At 51.8% G+C, this 18,278-nt stretch overlaps 2 protein-coding genes across 5 annotated transcripts in view; one reads left to right on the top strand and one right to left on the bottom strand.

The window, feature by feature from the left end:
• Positions 1–18,278, top strand: part of Slc1a7 (solute carrier family 1 member 7) — a 43,754-nt gene that overhangs the window by 23,368 nt on the left and 2,108 nt on the right. For 2 of the 4 annotated variants that reach the window (XM_005326050.5, XM_078026268.1), the window contains exons 3-9: positions 1,014–1,229; positions 9,468–9,510; positions 11,899–12,121; positions 15,029–15,128; positions 15,785–16,018; positions 17,350–17,544; positions 18,111–18,245. In XM_005326050.5, coding sequence (XP_005326107.1) covers positions 1,014–1,229; positions 9,468–9,510; positions 11,899–12,121; positions 15,029–15,128; positions 15,785–16,018; positions 17,350–17,544; positions 18,111–18,245 — 1,146 coding nt within the window. Of the gene's footprint in view, positions 1–365; positions 398–1,013; positions 1,230–9,467; positions 9,511–11,898; positions 12,122–15,028; positions 15,129–15,784; positions 16,019–17,349; positions 17,545–18,110; positions 18,246–18,278 lie in introns of those variants that run through there. The other 2 variants (XM_078026267.1, XM_078026269.1) reach the window with 2 other exon arrangements.
• Podn (podocan) overlaps positions 3,374–18,278 on the bottom strand; it is a 39,687-nt gene continuing 24,782 nt past the window's right edge. Inside the window, exon 11 of the mRNA XM_013358951.4 lies at positions 3,374–3,673. The gene's annotated coding sequence lies outside the window, so the exon portion shown is untranslated. The remainder of the gene's footprint in view (positions 3,674–18,278) is intronic.

Here is an 18,278-nt window from a genome sequence, read left to right as displayed (position 1 = left end):
AAAACCAGACAAATATTTCCTTTATCTGAGAGAATGAAAGGGCTTTGGGGAAAAAATCCTTTTGGCAGCAAAACAAAGCACAAGCATTTCCTTAATTAATCTCTGTCCCTCCCCCTCCCCACCCTCTCCACACCCCTGCACCAGCCACAGACTCTCTGGGTCTGACCTGCACTAGTGGACAGAGGGGTCAGATGGGGGTGGTCAGCAATGGGGAAGAACTGAGCGGCGAGCGATCCGCAAGTGCCCTCCACACGGCCTCCCACGAGGGAGATCTGGTCTAGGCACCAACCCACGATGGCCCAGACTGGCTCTTCTCTGAGAGGGGGACCACTCTTGTTCTCATTTTGGAGATGGGACTCCTGAGGCCCCCACATGGAAGGATGACTTGCTTCCAGAGGTCACGTAACACGTTGGCAGGACTCTAGCTAGGCCCAGGTCACCGACTTCTCACCAGTGGGCTCACTGGCTTCTCACTCATTGATTCACTCAGCAAAGCTGAGACTTGGCTAGTGCTGGGGACTGGGGTCTCACAGATAATAGACCTGTCCCTCTCATATCACTCAATCCAGAGACAGAGACAAGTCAACAGACGGTGATAACCAGGGTCGTGATAGAGGAGGCTGGGGGGTTGGGAGAGCCCCAGAATGGGCTCCTAACTGTGGGAGACAGGCAGGTAGTCTAAAAAGACTTTGCTGAAGAGATGACACTGAGCCTGGTGGGTAGGAGTTAGGCTAGAGAAGCTTCTGAGAAGAAGGGTACAACACCAAGGGAACAGCACCGGCAAAGGTGTGAACAGCTGGGCTGGTGACCCTGGGTGTCAAGAGGAGAGCAGAATGGAAAGAGGTTAGCAGGAGCCACAGGACTGTATTACTGAGAAGAGGGTTCCCTGGAGCATGCGGGGTGGTTGGGAGCAGAGGGCTGAGCACGGCCAGGAGGGGGCTAGGGTGGTCACACCCGAGTGCCTGCCAGGGGGTGTGTGCCCCCCATAGACCTGACCTATCTCTTCCTCCCAGCTTGATGTCTGGCCTTGCCTCCTTGGATGCCAAGACCTCTAGCCGCCTGGGCATCCTCACCGTGGCATACTACCTATGGACCACCTTCTTGGCCGTTATCGTGGGCATCATCATGGTCTCCATCATCCACCCAGGTGGTGCAGCCCAGAAGGAGATAACAGAGCAGAGTGGGAAGCCTGTCATGAGCTCGGCGGACGCCCTGCTGGACCTCATCCGGTAACTTGCTACTGATGCCCTGCTTAGGAGTGCACACCCGGCCAGGGGTGTCCTGCATGGCCTCCGCAGGGCAGGATAGGGTAGATGCTGGGGGGCTACTGGGAGCTGCTCTATTATGTGTGGTAACAAGAAGTAGGCATGGAGGTCCTGCCGAAGCCCTGAGCTCCTGGGACCCTGAAGTCAATGAGCTCTTGCTGCTACCTGCCCCATCAGTCCAGAAGCAGGAGGGCAGGACAGGCCTGCTCCCATGCCTGCTTTTTGGTCAGAGCAGGGTCAGTGAGCCCTTGCTGATTCCATAAGCAGCTGTGAGCACCTAACCTATGAGGTTGGAGGCCTGAAGGGATGGGTCTCCTCCTCTTCTAACAAAGAAAAGGTTCCCTTATCACAGATGAAGACATGTAGCTCCAAGAGGTGGTGTGACTTTTCCAGGGGTATCCAGCAGGTAGATTGTAGGACCAGGATTCCAGCCAGTCCTGTCTAACTCCCAGGATGTTGCTCTTGGCCTCCATTATGGTGCTGCATCAGCTCTGCTGACCATGTGCCATGGACCTGAGCCCTTGTCCCCAGGAAAATACTGCAGACTCAGCCATAGAGCCACAAGGGACACCTCCCCACAGACTCCCTGCAGGCAGCACCTCTCCTGGCCCTCACCCTGCCTTCTAGGAGAGAAAGATACAGAAATAGGTAGAGACTATATCAGGGATGGGTGCTGTGATGGGGCAGGAGCAAAAAGAAGTCTAAAGAAGGGGATGGGGAGGTGGTGGAGGGCAGGGAGGTGGATGGAGGGCAGTGGTGGATGCAGGTCCAGAGATGGGAGGGAATGGTGTGGGAGGGAGGGCCCGCAGCCATCCAGCCTGACTGCAGCATTTATGTGAGGAGAGACATGGAAGGTGTTGCTGGGCAATTGGGTGGAGGCCCGTAAGGGTCCCAGGAAATTGGTTTTAAGCAGAGGAGTGGCATGATCCAATTCAGAAGGCTTTGGCTGTGAGAGTGGCTCTGGGTGGGAGCAGGGGTAGGGTGGGAGGAGAAGGCAGATCCAGGGACTGGCGGCCATGGTTTTGGGGGTGGGATGGGGACTGTGCAGCAGCTCAGGGGGTAGCATCAGCAGGGGGAAGAAGAAATGGAAGTGAGGCTGGAGGAGGTGGATGGCGCTGACATGCATGTTTCTGGCCTGATAATCCAAGTGGACAGCAGTGTGGACACCAAGACACAGGAGGTACCAGTGCAGGGACAGACCTCCCAGGGTAGATGCCAGCTGGTGTTTGCCCAATGGATCTCAATCTTGTGGGAGAGAGTGAGCTTGAGATGGAGGTTTGGAAAGTACCAGAGTAGAGGCAGTAGGTGGCCCTGATGGTGTCTTTCCCAGGACCATGTGAGTGTGGACGAGGGACTAGATGGTGCCTGCAGAAGCACACACACCTGGGAATGGCCTGGTGGACTTGACCTGCTACCCCGTTAAACTTGCCCTGTGGAGTCCTCCTTGTCCCTCTCATTTTCCAGCCAATTTAGGATATAAGGAGTCTCGGCCTGTCTAATATTAAAACTCCAGACTCATTCAATTTAAAACTAATCCTGTCCTAGCCTTGAGGATCTGATCAAGCTCAGGAAGCTGCAGTGGGAAGGGGATCGCCAGTGTTTCTCTTCTTCTGTCTGCTCCTCTACTGCCAGCACTGGGGTTGGAGCAGCAAGGAGAGAGGGGAGGCTGGGGGCACTGCAAGATCCTCCCTTACCGGGATGAGTAAGCTGCAGTGGGGCTCCCTGGTTGAGATTCTTTAGGGATAATTTTGTGGGTTCATTTGATCTACATCTTTATATCTCTTCCATCTGTCTGCTTCAAGCACCCTCCTCAGGCCTGATCTCTGGTTAATCTCAGCTTTTCCCTCTGCTGTGGTCAACTCACCCCTCTAGGTGATGCTCTTGGGCAGAGTCCCTTCTGTGACTGGCCCATGGGAAAGAATACATATTCTTGTTAGAAGTGCAGGTCTTTCCCAGGGCCTTTGGACATGAGTCAGGCACCAGCCCCTACATTCCTCAAACCCTGGGGAACATGAGCCAAGATCTCTGAATAGTTCTCCTGACTTCAGTTTAGGGAGAAGCATTCCTCTCATCCCCCATGGGGATACATGCCTAGCACAGCTTCTCTCCCCCTCTTTAAAAAAAACTCTCACCCTCTGTGTCAGTCAGTTACTGCTGTGTAACAAACTACCTAAGATTTTTGTGTTTGAAATGACCACCAGGAGTCTACAGTCAGCTGGGAGGATCTGCTGATTTGGCTGAGCTCAGTCATGGCCTGCAGGAGGCCAATGGCCCCACTGTGGAATGGATGGCTTGGCTGACATGGCTCAGCAGGGCTGTGTGTGGTCTTTACTCTGGCAGGCCAGTCCAGCTTCATTCAGGGTGGCAACAGGATTCTAGGAGAGAGCTTGTCTGGGCATCCTTTTATGCTGAAGGTAGAGAAGAAAGAGAGGAAATAGAAGCTTGTGAGTATGTTTTCAAGTCTCTTCTTTTGGCAAGTCTACGAGCATCCTCTTGGCCAAAGAAAATCACACGGCCAAGCCCAGACTCAGAGTGGGAGAGGCAACTCTCCCTCCTTCCCCTGACCCTGGCCACACTGGCCTCGGCTGTTCCTCCATGTCAAGTGTGCTCCTGTCTTGGTGACATTGGTGCCTCTCTGAATGGCCTTGATGGGGGAGCACATGGCCCCTTCGCTCACTCTGTCAATGTCTCTGCTCAGTATCACCTTCAGAAGGTCCTCATGGTCCCTTCCCCACCCCATTCTCTCTCTCCCTCCCTTATCTTGGCTTCTTGTCACAGCCTTCATGACTACAGACACTATCACATGCATGAACTTCTTTATTTCTTCTTCTGTGGCCTCCACTGGAATAAACAGTTATATGCCCCTTGTAGCCAGATCTCTACATATCTGTTCCCTGCTCTTTCATGGAGCCTGGAACAGCACAGAGCAGGTATTAGGTGTCTGCTGAATGCATACATGGGACACAGAGTCTTCAGTGGAGTTGGGGTCTGAAGCCATGGGAGGAGCTGGAATCACCCAGGAGAAACACCCTGTGTGCCAGCCACAGAGGCTCAGGACTAGCCTTGGTGCACAGCCATGCTGGAGGCTGTGGGAGCAAATGGAACACAAGTGGGGACAGGAGGAGATCGAGTGTCCTGGCAGCCAAGGCAGAAAGAATTTGGAGAAGCCTCATTTCTAAGATCATTATTTCTAGGATCTGGTGCCTATGACTCATCATTTCTTGGATTCTATGATTCCAAACAGCTTTTCCACGTGGTAGAAGAAGTGGTGGGTGCTGGAGCAGACCTCTCGTCCCCCTGCATAGCCTGCCCTGATCAGGGGCTGCAGAGCTTTGGATCAGACACACATGTCAAAGTCAAATGTTCCAGAGCTGCTTCTCACATGGTGAAAACTGATCTTTCTGCTTTGAGGCTTTTGCAAAACTGGGTGGTTGGGCATCACTGTCACTATTTCTTGGTCAGAGAGTGGGGCTGCGGGGAGGGGGTCACATGCTTTCTGGGGTGGAGTACCAGAACCTGAGAGACCTGCGGTCTCATCTCAGCATTGCCAGCAATAAGCCACTGTGTGACCCTGACCAGGCCAGGCCCTCTCTCCACAGTTCAGTTCCCAGTGATTCTCACGATGCCTCCGGTTCTGTGGTTCTACGAACCAAGGCCCACGAGCCAGTGAACAAGCTGCAGAGAATGAGCTGAAGCTTCTGGAAGCAGATTCTAGAGCAACAGGACAGCCCAACCTCCTGGACCTTGCATGTCCCCAGGGTGCAGTTAGCTGTTTGGCCTTAGAAAGGGAAGCTGGGGCTAGAGGGCAGCTCCGTGGTAGAGGGCCTGCCTAGCATTCTTGACACTCTGGGTTTGATCCCCAGCACAGCAAAATAAATTAAAAAGAGAGGGAGGAGAAGCTGGTGAGGTTGGGAAGAATGAGCTGGAGAAGGAAGGAGTGGACAGAATTTGGTGTAGGGATGCCTAGGGAGCAGGTGTGGTCACTTACACCAAAAGCAGCCCACCTTTACTAAGAACCGGCTCTGAGAAAAGGCATCGTAATGGGAACTGGGTGTGGGGCAGTAAATACAAGGCTCTGCAATAGGACTGTTCCCCATCTATAGATAAGAAGGGTATGAGGGATGCCACTGTCATCCTCTGAGAGGATGTGAGGACAATGGGGACACTGGCACTGAAGGTAGTTGGGGTCTCCTTCCCTTTGCTCTGGTCCAGAGCAGGTGCCTGCAAATGTTTTTGACAGAACAAGAAAATGTATAACTGGGACAGGGAACTGGGATGTGGGGGCAGATATGACAAATGAAAAGCCAGAAAGATGCAGGGGCTGACTACCCAGGGGAAAAGAAGCCACACAGCTCACCTCCAGGGGTGCAAAGATTTGTGTTCATGTGTCAAGATGATTCCAGAGGAATGCAACAGGCTGTGTCCCTGGATGACCTGCCAAGTCATGAATTCATTTCCCAAGGCTCCAAGTGGGGGCTCCAGAAAACTGACGTCTGATCCCTGTGCAGGCTCACAGAAAAAACCCATGCGGAACACTAATCAGAGTTGGCCCCTTATTCTTTCTTTTTCTTATTTTTTTTCTCCCCCCCCCCCAATCTTATTAAAACACCACAGAGGTTGAGTAATGACTTGGCTCTATAGCTCCTAGTTACCATCTCAGGAACTGGACAAAACTCTCAGAAGCTGTGTTTGAAAAGAAATAATCTCCACCTTTGGGGCCTGGATTGGAGACAAGTGACTAGGGGCTAGTTTGAAACTGTCACAGTGAGAACTCAAATAATAAATGAGGACAAAGTCTGGAGATGGACCTTGGCCCTGCCCACAGAAATGCACAGGGAGTGTGTGGGTATTTGTAGGCATGGCAATTGTCTCCAGGCACATTGTAGCTGCCACCAGAAGCACAGGCCTCACCAGACATGCAGGAACGACTCCCATGGATATTCAAAGCCAAAAGAAAATGTTCTACATTTCCCCAAATAATAATCCAAAGCAAAATTCTTGATTAAATCTGCAGTTCCCTGATGTTAGTATGAGCAAACATGTCAGTCAGGAACTGCTCCTGGCTGCTAGTTAAGAGAAACCTGCAACAGCAGAGGTTAGGCGATTGATTCCGAGGGGGGGGGGGCGGGATAAAGCCCTGCATTTTCTCCTAAATGAGTGGTCCAGAGGCGGGCAACTCTCACGCATCAGGATCTCATGCTTGCTCATGTGTGTGTACTGCCATGCTTAGCATTTGGCTTTCATCATCAGCGTGATGATGACGTTGTGCTGACATTAAAGGAAGGTTCAAAGGAATGTACATACCAGGTACAAATTCCATTTGGTTTTTCCTGATCTTTCACATGTTCTTTAGTTTCTGCTCAAGCTAAAAGCAGACTTCCCTTCAAATTTCATTAGAAAACAACCTCTGATTAAGTCACTTGAATCTCCTGGAGCTAAACCTGGGAGAGATTTTCAAACTATTGATGCCCAGATGCCCAGGACAGGTGGACCATGTACCCCAGCAGGTTGTACATGCATGTTCCTGGCACAAATGCAGGTACTGTGCTTCTGGTCTGCTTGATGTCAGAAAGATTTTTGCGGGCTGCTCCCATACTGGTGGCAGAGATCTGCTTATCTCTCATGGGGAAAAAAAAAATTCTTCAAACCTCTGAGATCCCAGTTCCTGACCTTTGCTTCTTCTCTCCCTTGTGACAAAGCTGAAACTCCTGGGGAATGGGTAAATGATGGTTGGGTCACAACATACCCATGACTAGCCTTCTGCTTTGCTAGCTCCTTCTGACCCTCTTCCTCTGGCCAATATGTACACTGAACCAGAGTCTTGGCAGCAGTGAAAACATGACAGTGTCTGCCTCCAGCGGTGGCTGCTTGGGAGTAGGGTTTAGAAAGCGTGCACACTCACGTCCACGTGTCTAATTCCAGGCATGTGTGAACTGAGTCTTGAGAGAGAAGAGATTTGCCAAGAACAAAAGTGAGTGGGAGGGTGATCTAGGAGGAGAGCAGTGTGAGTGTGTTGCACATGGACTGTTCCAGCATGTACAAGCTGGAACAAGAGTCTTTTTAGCATCTCTGATTTCAAATCGATTCCTAGAAGGGGAATTCCTATAAAGACAAGGATATAAACTCTTTTAAGACTCTGGACATGAATTGCTAAACTGCTTTGGGAAAGAAAAGGTCACTCCCAGATCCACCTGAGGGTGCCCATCTCCCCAGCATGTGGACTTCATTTTTAAAAACACATGGTCATTTTCATAGATAAAAATGTCTTTCATGCATTGATAAAGCCAAACATTTTTTAAAAGTGTTTTTGCCCATGTGCATCTCTTTTGGGAAGTAAATTGCCTGGGCCTATCTTCCAATCATTTGCCTGTGGAGGCATTACTGTTTTGGGGGTCCTTTTGTTTGTTTGTCTATGCAGCAAATAGTTGCTGAGTCCCTGATGTGTGCCAGGCCCTCTTCCACATCTTGGGGACACCACCAGAATCAAAACAGAGGTCTCTGCCCTCCAGGGAGCTGGTACTCTGGTGAGAGGAGACTGACTGGGAGCACAGGAATAAGGACAAGATTTGTGAACCTTTTAAATAACGCTTGGTCATCTAGTCTCCTTAGTTGGTCATTTGCCTTATAATCTCATTTGTATTGTAATCCTTCTTATAGACCTGCTTTTTTTTTTTAGCTTTTCATTTTGTCAAAAAAAAAAAAAGATTGCAAAGAAAAGATCCCCTACCCCACCCTGGATGTTAGTTAGTGTTTTATATAAAAATGGTCCTTTAAAAAAAAAAAGAAAGAAAGAAAGGTCCTTTAATCAAAACTAAGGAATTAAGTGAGTGCAACACCATTAACTAAGTTACAGATCTCATTTGGATTTCATCAGCTTCCATTAATGTCATTTGTTTTTTCTGTTCCAGGATGTAATCCAGGATACCAGAGTGCACTTAGGAATTTCTTATTTTTAGTGTAGTAACTTTTTTCCCCTCAATTGCTTCATTTGTTTTTAGAGAGTCCTTTCATAATCTGAGAGATGATAAAATATTAACTTTTGTTTCTTCTAACTATTTATTCATTAGTACTGGGGATTGAACACAGCAGTGTTGAGTTACATCCCTAGTCCTTTTTAATTTTTTATTTAAGATAAAGTCTTGGTTTCTTTCTTTCTTTCTTTTTTCCAATTATGTATGTTTTGAAACCATCTGTAATTTATTTTGGTAAAAGGTGTTAAACAAGGATCTAACGTTTATTTTCCCAAATAGTTGGCCAGCTATGCAGCAATCCATGATGAGCCCTCCCATTCCTCACTGATTTGTGATGTGAAATGTGAAAGGTCCTGGGTTCTATTTCTGGGCTGAGGTTCTGCCATCTTTTTCCTTCCACTGATGGCTGTCTGTGTCACACGTGTTTTGACAGTTACTTCTTTAAAGCTGGCAGGACAAGACTGGCTTCATTTTAAGCTTTATAATAAAACATTAATGAAAACACAATCAACTCTATATCTATGAGTTCCATATCCACAGACTCAACCAAGTGAAGGTCAAAACTATTTGGAGGAAAACTGCACTTGTGTCATTTCTCCCCCTTGTCATCATTCCCCAGACAATACAATAACTATTTACACCACATTTAAATCATATTAACTATTATAAGTAACCTAGAGATGCTTTATACAGGAGGATTGTGTAGGTTATAATACTAAATCATTTTATACAAGGGACTTGAACAACCTCGGATTTTGACACATGTGGGGCGGTCCTGGGACCAATCCCTATCCCACGGGATGATGTGATTATCCCACGGTTGAGCCAGGTCCTCTGTCGGGCCCCACAGATAGGATGTGAACAACCGAGACTTTCCTTCAAAGAGAGGCAGACAGAGGTAGTGAGTCAGACAGGCCTGGGCAGAGGAAGTGGCGCTTGACTATGATTGATGGGAGCAGGAGTTGGTCAGGCAGAGAAGCAGGAGGCCATTCCAGGCAGAGGGAACGGCGTGAGCAAGGCCTGGGGCTGGAAAAGTGCAAAGGCCTGGTCAGGTTGCTGTGGGTGATGGCGGCAGGGCCAGCCGTGTGGGGAGAGGAGACTGCAGGGAGAGGGGCTGGCTCCTGGAGGACCTGGGCTGCCAAGGGAGGTTTGAGGTGACCCCAAGGTCCTGACCTCAAGGGCTCTCCAGACCTGGGCTCTGCAATTCTTCATTCGCTGACTCTCTTCCCAGGAACATGTTCCCAGCCAACCTGGTGGAAGCCACATTCAAACAGGTGAGCAAGTGGGTCCTTGGGTGATGGAGGGGGAGGCCCTACGAACCTCCCAGGCTCCTAAGGAGGCAGGATGCCAGAGGAGAGGTGGGGGGGACCTAGGTCCTCGGAGCCTCCATGTCTGTACCCCACGAAGAACAATTACTGGGTGGAGGGGAGCCTGGCTGAGTGCCTGTGAGGCCCTCGGTGCACACAGAGGCTCACACACCTCCTCACTGTCCTCACAGGAACCCACACTGAGGTCAGATCAGCCCCATTTTCTGGCTGAGGAGACTGAAGCTCAGAAGGATTTGATGATTTTGCCCCAAATTAGGCCACCAGTAGGTGAAAAGCTGCTGGACAGACTCAGGCTCAGCTGTCTGCTAAGTCTTTTGTTTTTTAAATATATATATTTTAGTTATACATGGACGCAACATCTTTATTTTGTTTATTTATTTTTATGTGGTGCTGAGGATGGAACCCAGGGCCTCACATGTTCGAGGCAAGTGCTCCACCACTGAGCCACACGCCAGCCCTGCTAAGTCTCTTTCCTCCTCCTCCTCCTCCTCTTCTTCTTCTTCTTTTTAATATTTATTTTTAATTATAGGTGGACACAATGTCTTTATTTTATTTATGTGGTGCTGAGGATCTAACCCAGTGCCTCACACAAGCTAGGCAGAGTGCTCTCCCTCTGAGCCACAACCCCAGCCCACTTCTTCCTTTTTTTTTTTCTTAAATAATCCTTTTACTCCCTAATAAGAATAGTTATAATGTTCACTGTAGAAAATTAGGAAAATATTAAAGTAAAAAAAAAATTCTAGATGGTTGACTCATCTAGAAAGTGTGTCCTGGCAGTACCAGCAGGAGAGGTAGCAGACAGTATGTTTCTAGTCCATGTATGTCTATATCTATATCTGTATCTATATCTATATCTATCTATATTTTTTTAATTAAATAAGGATTGTATTACATGCATGGTTTATGTCCCATTCCCCGACCTCCTTTCATCATACATGAGTATTTTCCCTGGCTACTAACTGATCCTTAAAAGCACAACACTGAGTGGTAATATAGGAGCCCATGGGAAGGCTGGACTGTCATTTACTGACCCATGCCTCTTTCAGTGTTCCTTTACGTTGCTTTCAAAGTTTTGCCTCTTTTAGAAATTGTGGTAAAGTTCTTTGCACCTCCATCTTTGTCTGCACTTTTAACAGCTCTCCTCTCCTTCCTCATGTCAGCTGGTTGGTTGACTCAATCCAGCAGGTGTGTCCTTAGCCCCTTCCTGGGGCTGGGCCCTGTGTTGGGCTGGGGACACAAAGGAGATGGCTGAGGATTGGGAAGGGAGCTCCAAATGAGGAGTTTGCATAAGTCACTAACATCTTGGGTCTTTGCCTTCAGAATTAGCCAGATTATGCAGGGTCTCGCTGCCAACTATGGTAGGAAATTATTAAAGGTAACAGAGAAAGAGAATATCACTGTACCTTATGCCTTCTTGGAGTAATCTTTTTCTTTTAACAAACCCCTACTCATGCTTCAAGACTTAAACCAAAAAGTCCCTTCTCTGTAAGGCAGTGTGACTCCTCCAGGCAGAGCTAGTCATATTAGTCACTCCCTCTCCCAAACTCTCAGGGCAGAACTCATATTTGGTTCATTTTTGTATCTCAGCACCCAGCACAGAGTGTTCAGCCTTGGGTGCTGTTTTCACTGCTGCTGAGGGTAGCAGTAAAGTGTACATTGGCCTTGCCATGTGCCCAGAACTGCTGTTGACACTATATATGTGTGTACAGTTTTATTTAACCAGCAAGATCGATGCTGTTAAGTAGATGAGGTAAAAGGAAGCTCAGAGACCTAGGTCCCATATATTTCCTGCCTGGTTCTTTTTACCCCATAGAAGGATTATCTTATTGATACTGTGATGTTCAAGAGGATGAGGGCTTCCCTGTTTGGGTTCCCAGCCCCTGAGGCCTGAGGGGGAGAGATCCAGGAATGCTCTAGGGACAGAGGAGGACCAGAGGCAGGTTCAAGGCAAGTGGAGCTGTCTTGGAGGGAAGCCCCCACTCCCACCAGGTGGGAAGCAGGCTGGCTGGTGGGTAGGTGGATGGCTACTGTGGGGAGACGTATCTCAGTAGATGGACAGATGGTTAGACAGGGAACCAGGTGGGGTTCTGATGCATATCAGAAGAGGCCGGAAAGCTGGAGGCAGGCACTCCAGGTAGTGAATGAATGAAGGAATCTCAGTTTCTTTTGGATAAAGTATTAATAATAACCCCTGCCCTGCCTACCTCACAAGGCTACTTACGTCAATTGGATAGGATATAAGGAGATGCAAATGTGCTTTTGAGACATTCTTCTTGTGGCTGATATCATAATACTGGGCCCTGACTCCTTCTTGGCTGGAATGTCACCCACCAGTACCGCACCAAGAGCACTCCAGTTATCAAGTCCCCCAAGGTGACCCCAGAGGAAGCCTCTCCTCGGAGGATCCTCATCTATGGAGTCCAGGAAGAGAATGGCTCTCGTGTGCAGAACTTCGCCCTGGACCTGACCCCGGCACCTGAGGTGGTTTACAAGTCAGAGCCAGGCACCAGCGATGGCATGAACGTGCTGGGCATCGTCATCTTCTCTGCCACCATGGGTAGGTGCTACCTGCCCACCCCCACAGTGCCCAGCAGCCGTCCCCTCCCGGCATCCTGCCATCCAGCTCTCTAAGTAACCTGGAGCCCTCTAGCCCTCCAGGCCCTTCCTCCTTTTCCTAGGCAAAGAGTGGCTCGAGCCCCCATTCCCTCACTGAGGGTGTCCACCCGCCCACCCCCACAGCGAGCCAGGGGGTCCTCGCTCAGAATCCCCATCCCTGAGGGCCGGTTTTCTTCCAGGGACACTGGCTCTCCCTCTTCTTTTGTGTCCCCAGTCCCGACCAGCAGCTTGTCCCTGGACCTTTCACTAAGGCCTGGAGAGGATGGGGAGGGGGAGAGGGGTGCCACTGTTTACTTAAGGTCTATCACCCCACCCCACCCCCAGGGCTTCTCACTGGCCACTTCTCTCTTCAGAGCCATTTCTTGTCTGTGCCATTTCTTAGGCCACACAGTGTCCTCCCTGACCACACTCATCTCCAGCTACTCTTCTCTGGGTCCCCAAGGCCCCTAATCACCATGAAGCCATAAAGTTCAAGGCTCAGGACCCCTCATTTGTATAGGAGCCTTCCCAGGCCTAGACCTTTTTATTTTTAAATTTTTTGTACTTAAAGAGAGCCCCCAAGGTGTATAGCTTCAGTCTCCACAAAACCTATGGCTGTGCCTCTGCCTGCGGTGCCCCCACAACACCCTTTTCCTTCTTAGGACAACTCCCAGTCCTTCAGCACTGACCTGCACTGTGGGGCCTGGGCAGCCGTCTCCTGCTCCCCATGTCTCCACCAGGGTTTCTTCTCAAGTAACCAGCCTCCTTATCCTCCTGGCTGCTCATGCAAGACATCTGGGCTCACTTTCTCCCTCACTTTTGCCTTAGCCCCACGTTTGAATCCTGTCAAGTCTGCCTCTAGATTCTCCCTCTACTCATGCATTTCCCTTTCCCACCACCACCACCCTGGTTCAAGGCCACCTGGTTCCTGCAAATGCTGCCTAAAGAGTCCCCCACATCCTCCTCTCTTGTCCCTTCTTGGTGTGTCCTCCTCAGAGGGTCACAAAGCTGGACATGCTTTGCACTTAGAAAGAAGCCAAGCCAGCTGCAGAGCTCCCTATGACCTGGTCCTTGGGCATAGTCAACCTGTTGGAGAGATGAGTGACAGATGACCAAATGAATGGACGATGACAGACAAGGCTCTGATCATCTGGGTCATAACATCTGGCATGTGAAGGGGCCAGGACAGGCTGGTGAGCGTGGGGCAGGCTGGTGCTGGAAGGACCCTTCAGCATCCCTGGCACTCAGTCCTCAGTCCTGGACATTCTTCCCTTCCCCACCTGGAGTCTCTCTTAGGGATGGGGACATGGAAGAAGGAATCTATTAGCAAAGCCAAAAAAAAACCCCTTGTGACTCCAGTCACCTGGTGATTACTGAACAGGTGTAACTGTCTACATATCAATGTTTGTGTGTGTGTATCAAGTCAGTGTGAACCAGCGTTAGTGTGTGCCCACCTCTGTCCGTGCCCACATCTGCTGGTGCCCGTGTTTGTCAGTGCTAATACTGTGCTCTGAATGGGTTTTCTTTGACTCCTCAATTGAGCCTTCTCTGACCCTCCCTAGTGCTGGGATATAGCTAGTGCTGAGGTCTCCTTGGCCTTGCCTGCAGGGGCGCCCCACCGCCACACCCCCAGATCCCTGCACACTAGCTCCCATCCAGCCAGAGTCCTTGGATGTCCCCAGAGAAATCCAGGTGGAGGCTGGGAGGGGCAAGAGTAGCCTGGGGAGGGATGGAGCTGGCAGAAGGAACCTGGGTCCACATCAGCCACGCTGTGACAGGCCAGCTGGGCAGGGCTAGGCCCAGTGTCACCTCCAACTCTAGCCTCTCCTGCCCAACCAGGCAGGGCCCCTTTTTCACCACAGGGCAGCTGCTCTGTGGACTGTAGGGAGAGTCCCACAGGCCAGGATGGTAATGCCACTCTGTCCCCCACTGGCTGAGCCAGTCACTGATTTCTGAGCATGTGACATAAGCTTCCCCAGGGCAGCCTGGGAGTGTGCTCTGTGCCCCATCTTGGTCTTACCAGGAAAGCAACCATCAGCCACTTTTTCAAGACGGGCATGGTGATGCCCAGTGTCATGGACCTGACCCCATGGTACAGTCTGCCCCTGTGTGATTTCCAAGTGTGTTTCGAGCACTGAAGGGAAACCCAGAATACCCCAGGGGCACCGGGGCTTCAGGGATGGCTTCAGCATCAGTCATTCAGTAGTTTTTGTCAGGTGTCTCCTGTGTGCCAGCTGAGAAGCCAGTTCTCACCCCCATGGAGCTAACCGACCAGAAGGGACAAGGAGAAAAAGCAGACAAATGGGGAACAAAGTTATCAGTTGTAATAAGCAACAGAAAGAACACAGCTAGAGATGAGAGGGGAAGGGATGAACAAAGGCCCTGAGGCAGAGCAGACCTCCATGTATTCTAGAAGCCTGAAGAAGGCCAGCAAGGCTGGGGGATAGTGAGGAAGGGAAGATCAGGGTGGGCAGAAGAGGGTGGCACAACAGGGTCAGATACGGAGTGGAAGTTGTGGGAACTTGGTTATGGTCTAAGTGCAGGGACAGGGATGTCAAGGGTGTTTGGCAGGAGCATTTTTATCTTGAGAGGATGCCATCTGCCATGTGGAGACAGGTTAGAGAGGGGTGAGACGGGGTGGGGGGGCACCCTGTCGGGTCCAGTGGTGGAGGCCAAAGGGAAAGGGAGTTGGGGGCAGTTCTGGCTGGTCAAAGCTGCTGGAGAGGCAGCCAGGGCTGGGACGTGTGTGTGTGTGTGTGTGTGTGTGTGTGTGTGTGTGTGTGTGTGTGTGTGTACGTGTACGTGCGTGCGCCACTGACATGCCTGTGCCCTGGCTGGCACACTTGTGATATGCTGTGTGTCCCCACAGGCATCATGCTGGGCCGCATGGGTGACAGCGGGGCTCCACTGGTCAGCTTCTGCCAGTGCCTCAATGAGTCTGTCATGAAGATTGTGGCTTTGGCTGTGTGGTAAGCTTCCTCCAGGGAGGGTCCTCTTCAACCTTCCCCCCAACCCTCTCCAGTCCTGGGCAGATGGAGGGTCACCACAGTCCATCCCATCCTGTGGTCTCTTAGGAGCACAGCAGAGGCTACACGGGAGGCTCAGCCTCCAGAGCTAATCATGTAGGCCTGGACCCCCAGCTCTGACCAGGCCTGGTTCCAGCCCTGGGCATGCTACTTCTGGCATGGCATGGAGGAGATCTAGCCTGGCTCTGCTGCTCACCTCAGTTTCCCCTCACCCTGGAGCCTCCTTAGCTCTACTTTTGGAGAGAGAACACACTGGAAGTGAGAACCAGCTGCCAATCCTTGGTTCAGAATTCAGATATTAGGAATCCTATAATGAGAGGGGAAATGCAGAGGCCTGCCCAGCGTCCCCCAAGGAGCTGTACCATTGCTGGGGCTGAAATGGGGGCCTCCTGAGGGCAGGGATACTTCTCAGAGGCAAGAGCTTGCCCAGGGTGGGGTGGTTGAGGGAAAGGACACTGGGGATGCCGGGCGCCTGGTCCAAGGCTGGGTCTCATTCAGTCACCTGTGAGCCCTGGCAGGCTCACAGATCAGGTCACACAGTGACATGGTGCCTGGCCGGGATGGCCTGCCTGCCTGAGCCCAGGGCTGCCCACCCCCAGGTACTTCCCCTTTGGCATTGTGTTCCTCATCGCTGGCAAGATCCTGGAGATGGATGACCCCAAGGCTGTTAGGAAGAAGCTGGGTTTCTACGCCATCACTGTGGTGTGCGGGCTCGTGGTCCACGGCCTCTTCATCCTGCCCCTGCTCTACTTCCTCATCACCAGGAAGAACCCCATCGTCTTCATCCGCGGTGTCCTCCAGGCCCTGCTCATCGCACTGGCCACCTCCTCCAGGTAGCCACACGGAATGAGCAGGGCAGGTGGGGTGGATGGAATACAGCTCTGTCCATCTGTCCAGCCATCATTTGTCTACAGCCACAGAATCATAGAAAGTGCTAATATGGCCCACTTCACAACCTAGGGATGGCAATGGTGCTGCGGTATCAAGACCCAGGATAGAGATTTCAAGGTTGAGGCTTCACCGAATCACTCATCTGGCCTTCCCCTGCCCACGGTCTCTAACACTCTCTCGATGCAAATGGGGGTTGCTTCCACATCTCAGGGGAAAAAGAGCTGTAGAGTCTGAAGAAAATCACCAGTGGCTTACCAGTCCCCGGGTACTTCTGCCGGAGTCAGGCCCCACACTGTCCTAGGGGCTCTGCCTGTCCACTGTTGCTGGGATGTCCTGGCTGGATGTCCTGCTTCAACCTTGGCAGTGAGGCTAGGCAGGGGGATTCAAATCACAGTCCTTTCTCACACTGGCTGGTGATGGGTTGCCCCTTGACTTCCCTGGGCCTCAGTGTCCTCATACTCAAGACTGGGATCATTTGAGGCTCTCCCTCCCAGGGCTGGTGTGGAGAGTGAGATAATCCACTCAGGGGCTGGCGAGTGAGGGGGACCCCAGGGAGAGAGAGTGCTGTGCAACCCAGGCTGCTGGGTTGGAAGGTGACAGCCACTGCTGAGCCACTTACCCTATAGAAAAGGGCATGCTCCCCACAGCACGTGTCCATGCCCTCCATGGAGGAGGCTCGGAACCAAGCCCATCTTCCTGTCCCAAAGGCCTCACTCTTCTCTGGAGCCCTTGCTGTCTTCTCTTCCTTAGGCCTCAGCTCCTCAGTCTGCAAGAAGCCCACAGGCCTCTTTCCCTGGCAGACACACAACCCCAACCCTGGACAAAGCACCTCCTACAGACTCAGTGCCAAGCACTCTTCTGGGCCCCAAGTGACTTGATCCTCCCAATAGTTCTGAGCTCTGAGTATTGGGTGGGAGAAGGAATCCAAGGCACCCAGGTTGAGGCACTCGCCAGGGCCCTGGCAGGAGGCTGACTCCAGGCCCAAAGTCTGGCGCAGAGCCTGTATGGTTCGCCACTTCAGAATCTCTAGGCCCAGCAGTGTGGCATTGCACCAGCCCTCCTCCCTGCAGCCCCAGGAGGAAGCAAGTAAGAGGACGGTGGGTGCCTTGGTGCAGTGGGTGCCCTATTGTGGTGGCTCCTCCTCTTGTCCCAAGGAGGCCCCACATGGGTGCCTGCACACTCCTGTCAGGGCACCTGTTCTCCCCTCTCATGAGCTGCCTGTCTTTGCCCCTGGAGAAGGGCAGTGGGCAGACTCTGGCCCCTCTGCCCGTAGCTCAGCCACACTACCCATCACCTTCAAGTGCCTGCTGGAGAACAACCACATCGACCGGCGCATTGCCCGCTTTGTGCTGCCTGTAGGCGCCACCATCAACATGGACGGCACTGCGCTCTACGAGGCCGTGGCTGCCATCTTCATTGCCCAGGTCAACAACTATGAGCTGGACTTTGGCCAAATCATCACCATCAGGTGCGTCCTGACACCCACACCCTGGAGGGGTCTCTGAGCTCAGCAAGAGTGAAGGACTCACACCAAGCCACACAGCACTGGCTCTGGGAGTGAGCTGGTCTCTGGGACTCAGGGTGCCCGAGTATGGCAAGGAAGAGGGCCTGGGCCTAGACAGGAGGGAGGGGCAGACACTGCAGGTGGGCCAGGGACAGGACTGAGCACTGGTGTAGCTGGAGCCAAGGGCAGGCACTGGGTGGGGCAGGCCTCACCCTGGAGACCAGATGCCACAGCAAAGCTGGGCAGAGCTATGCTGATGGAGGATCAGAACCTGTGGGTAGTTCTGGAACCTACAGGATCTGTGCAGGGCCACACCCTAGTTTCCACACTTGCCTCAGATTGGACCCTGGGTCATAGGACCATGAGCAGGGACATGAGAACAACCTAATGTGGCATTCCTAGCAACCTTGGCCCCACGTGGCTGTCTCAGAGGCCCAGCCTTCTGGCCTCCTTCTTGGAGCTAGGCCCAGACATGAGCCCCCCATACCCACCTATTGCTCCTCCTCTTCCTCTCACTGCTCCCCCTGCAGTATCACAGCCACTGCAGCCAGCATCGGGGCAGCTGGAATCCCCCAGGCTGGGCTTGTCACCATGGTCATCGTGCTTACCTCTGTGGGACTGCCCACCGACGACATCAACCTCATCATCGCTGTGGACTGGGCTCTGTGAGTTCACCCAACCTCAGTCCCACCCCTTGG

The sequence above is a fragment of the Ictidomys tridecemlineatus genome, chromosome 11, assembly GCF_052094955.1.
Source record: "Ictidomys tridecemlineatus isolate mIctTri1 chromosome 11, mIctTri1.hap1, whole genome shotgun sequence".
NCBI lineage: Eukaryota > Metazoa > Chordata > Mammalia > Rodentia > Sciuridae > Ictidomys > Ictidomys tridecemlineatus.
Note: the sequence above shows the minus strand (reverse complement) of the source record. Positions and strands in the feature narration are given on the sequence as shown.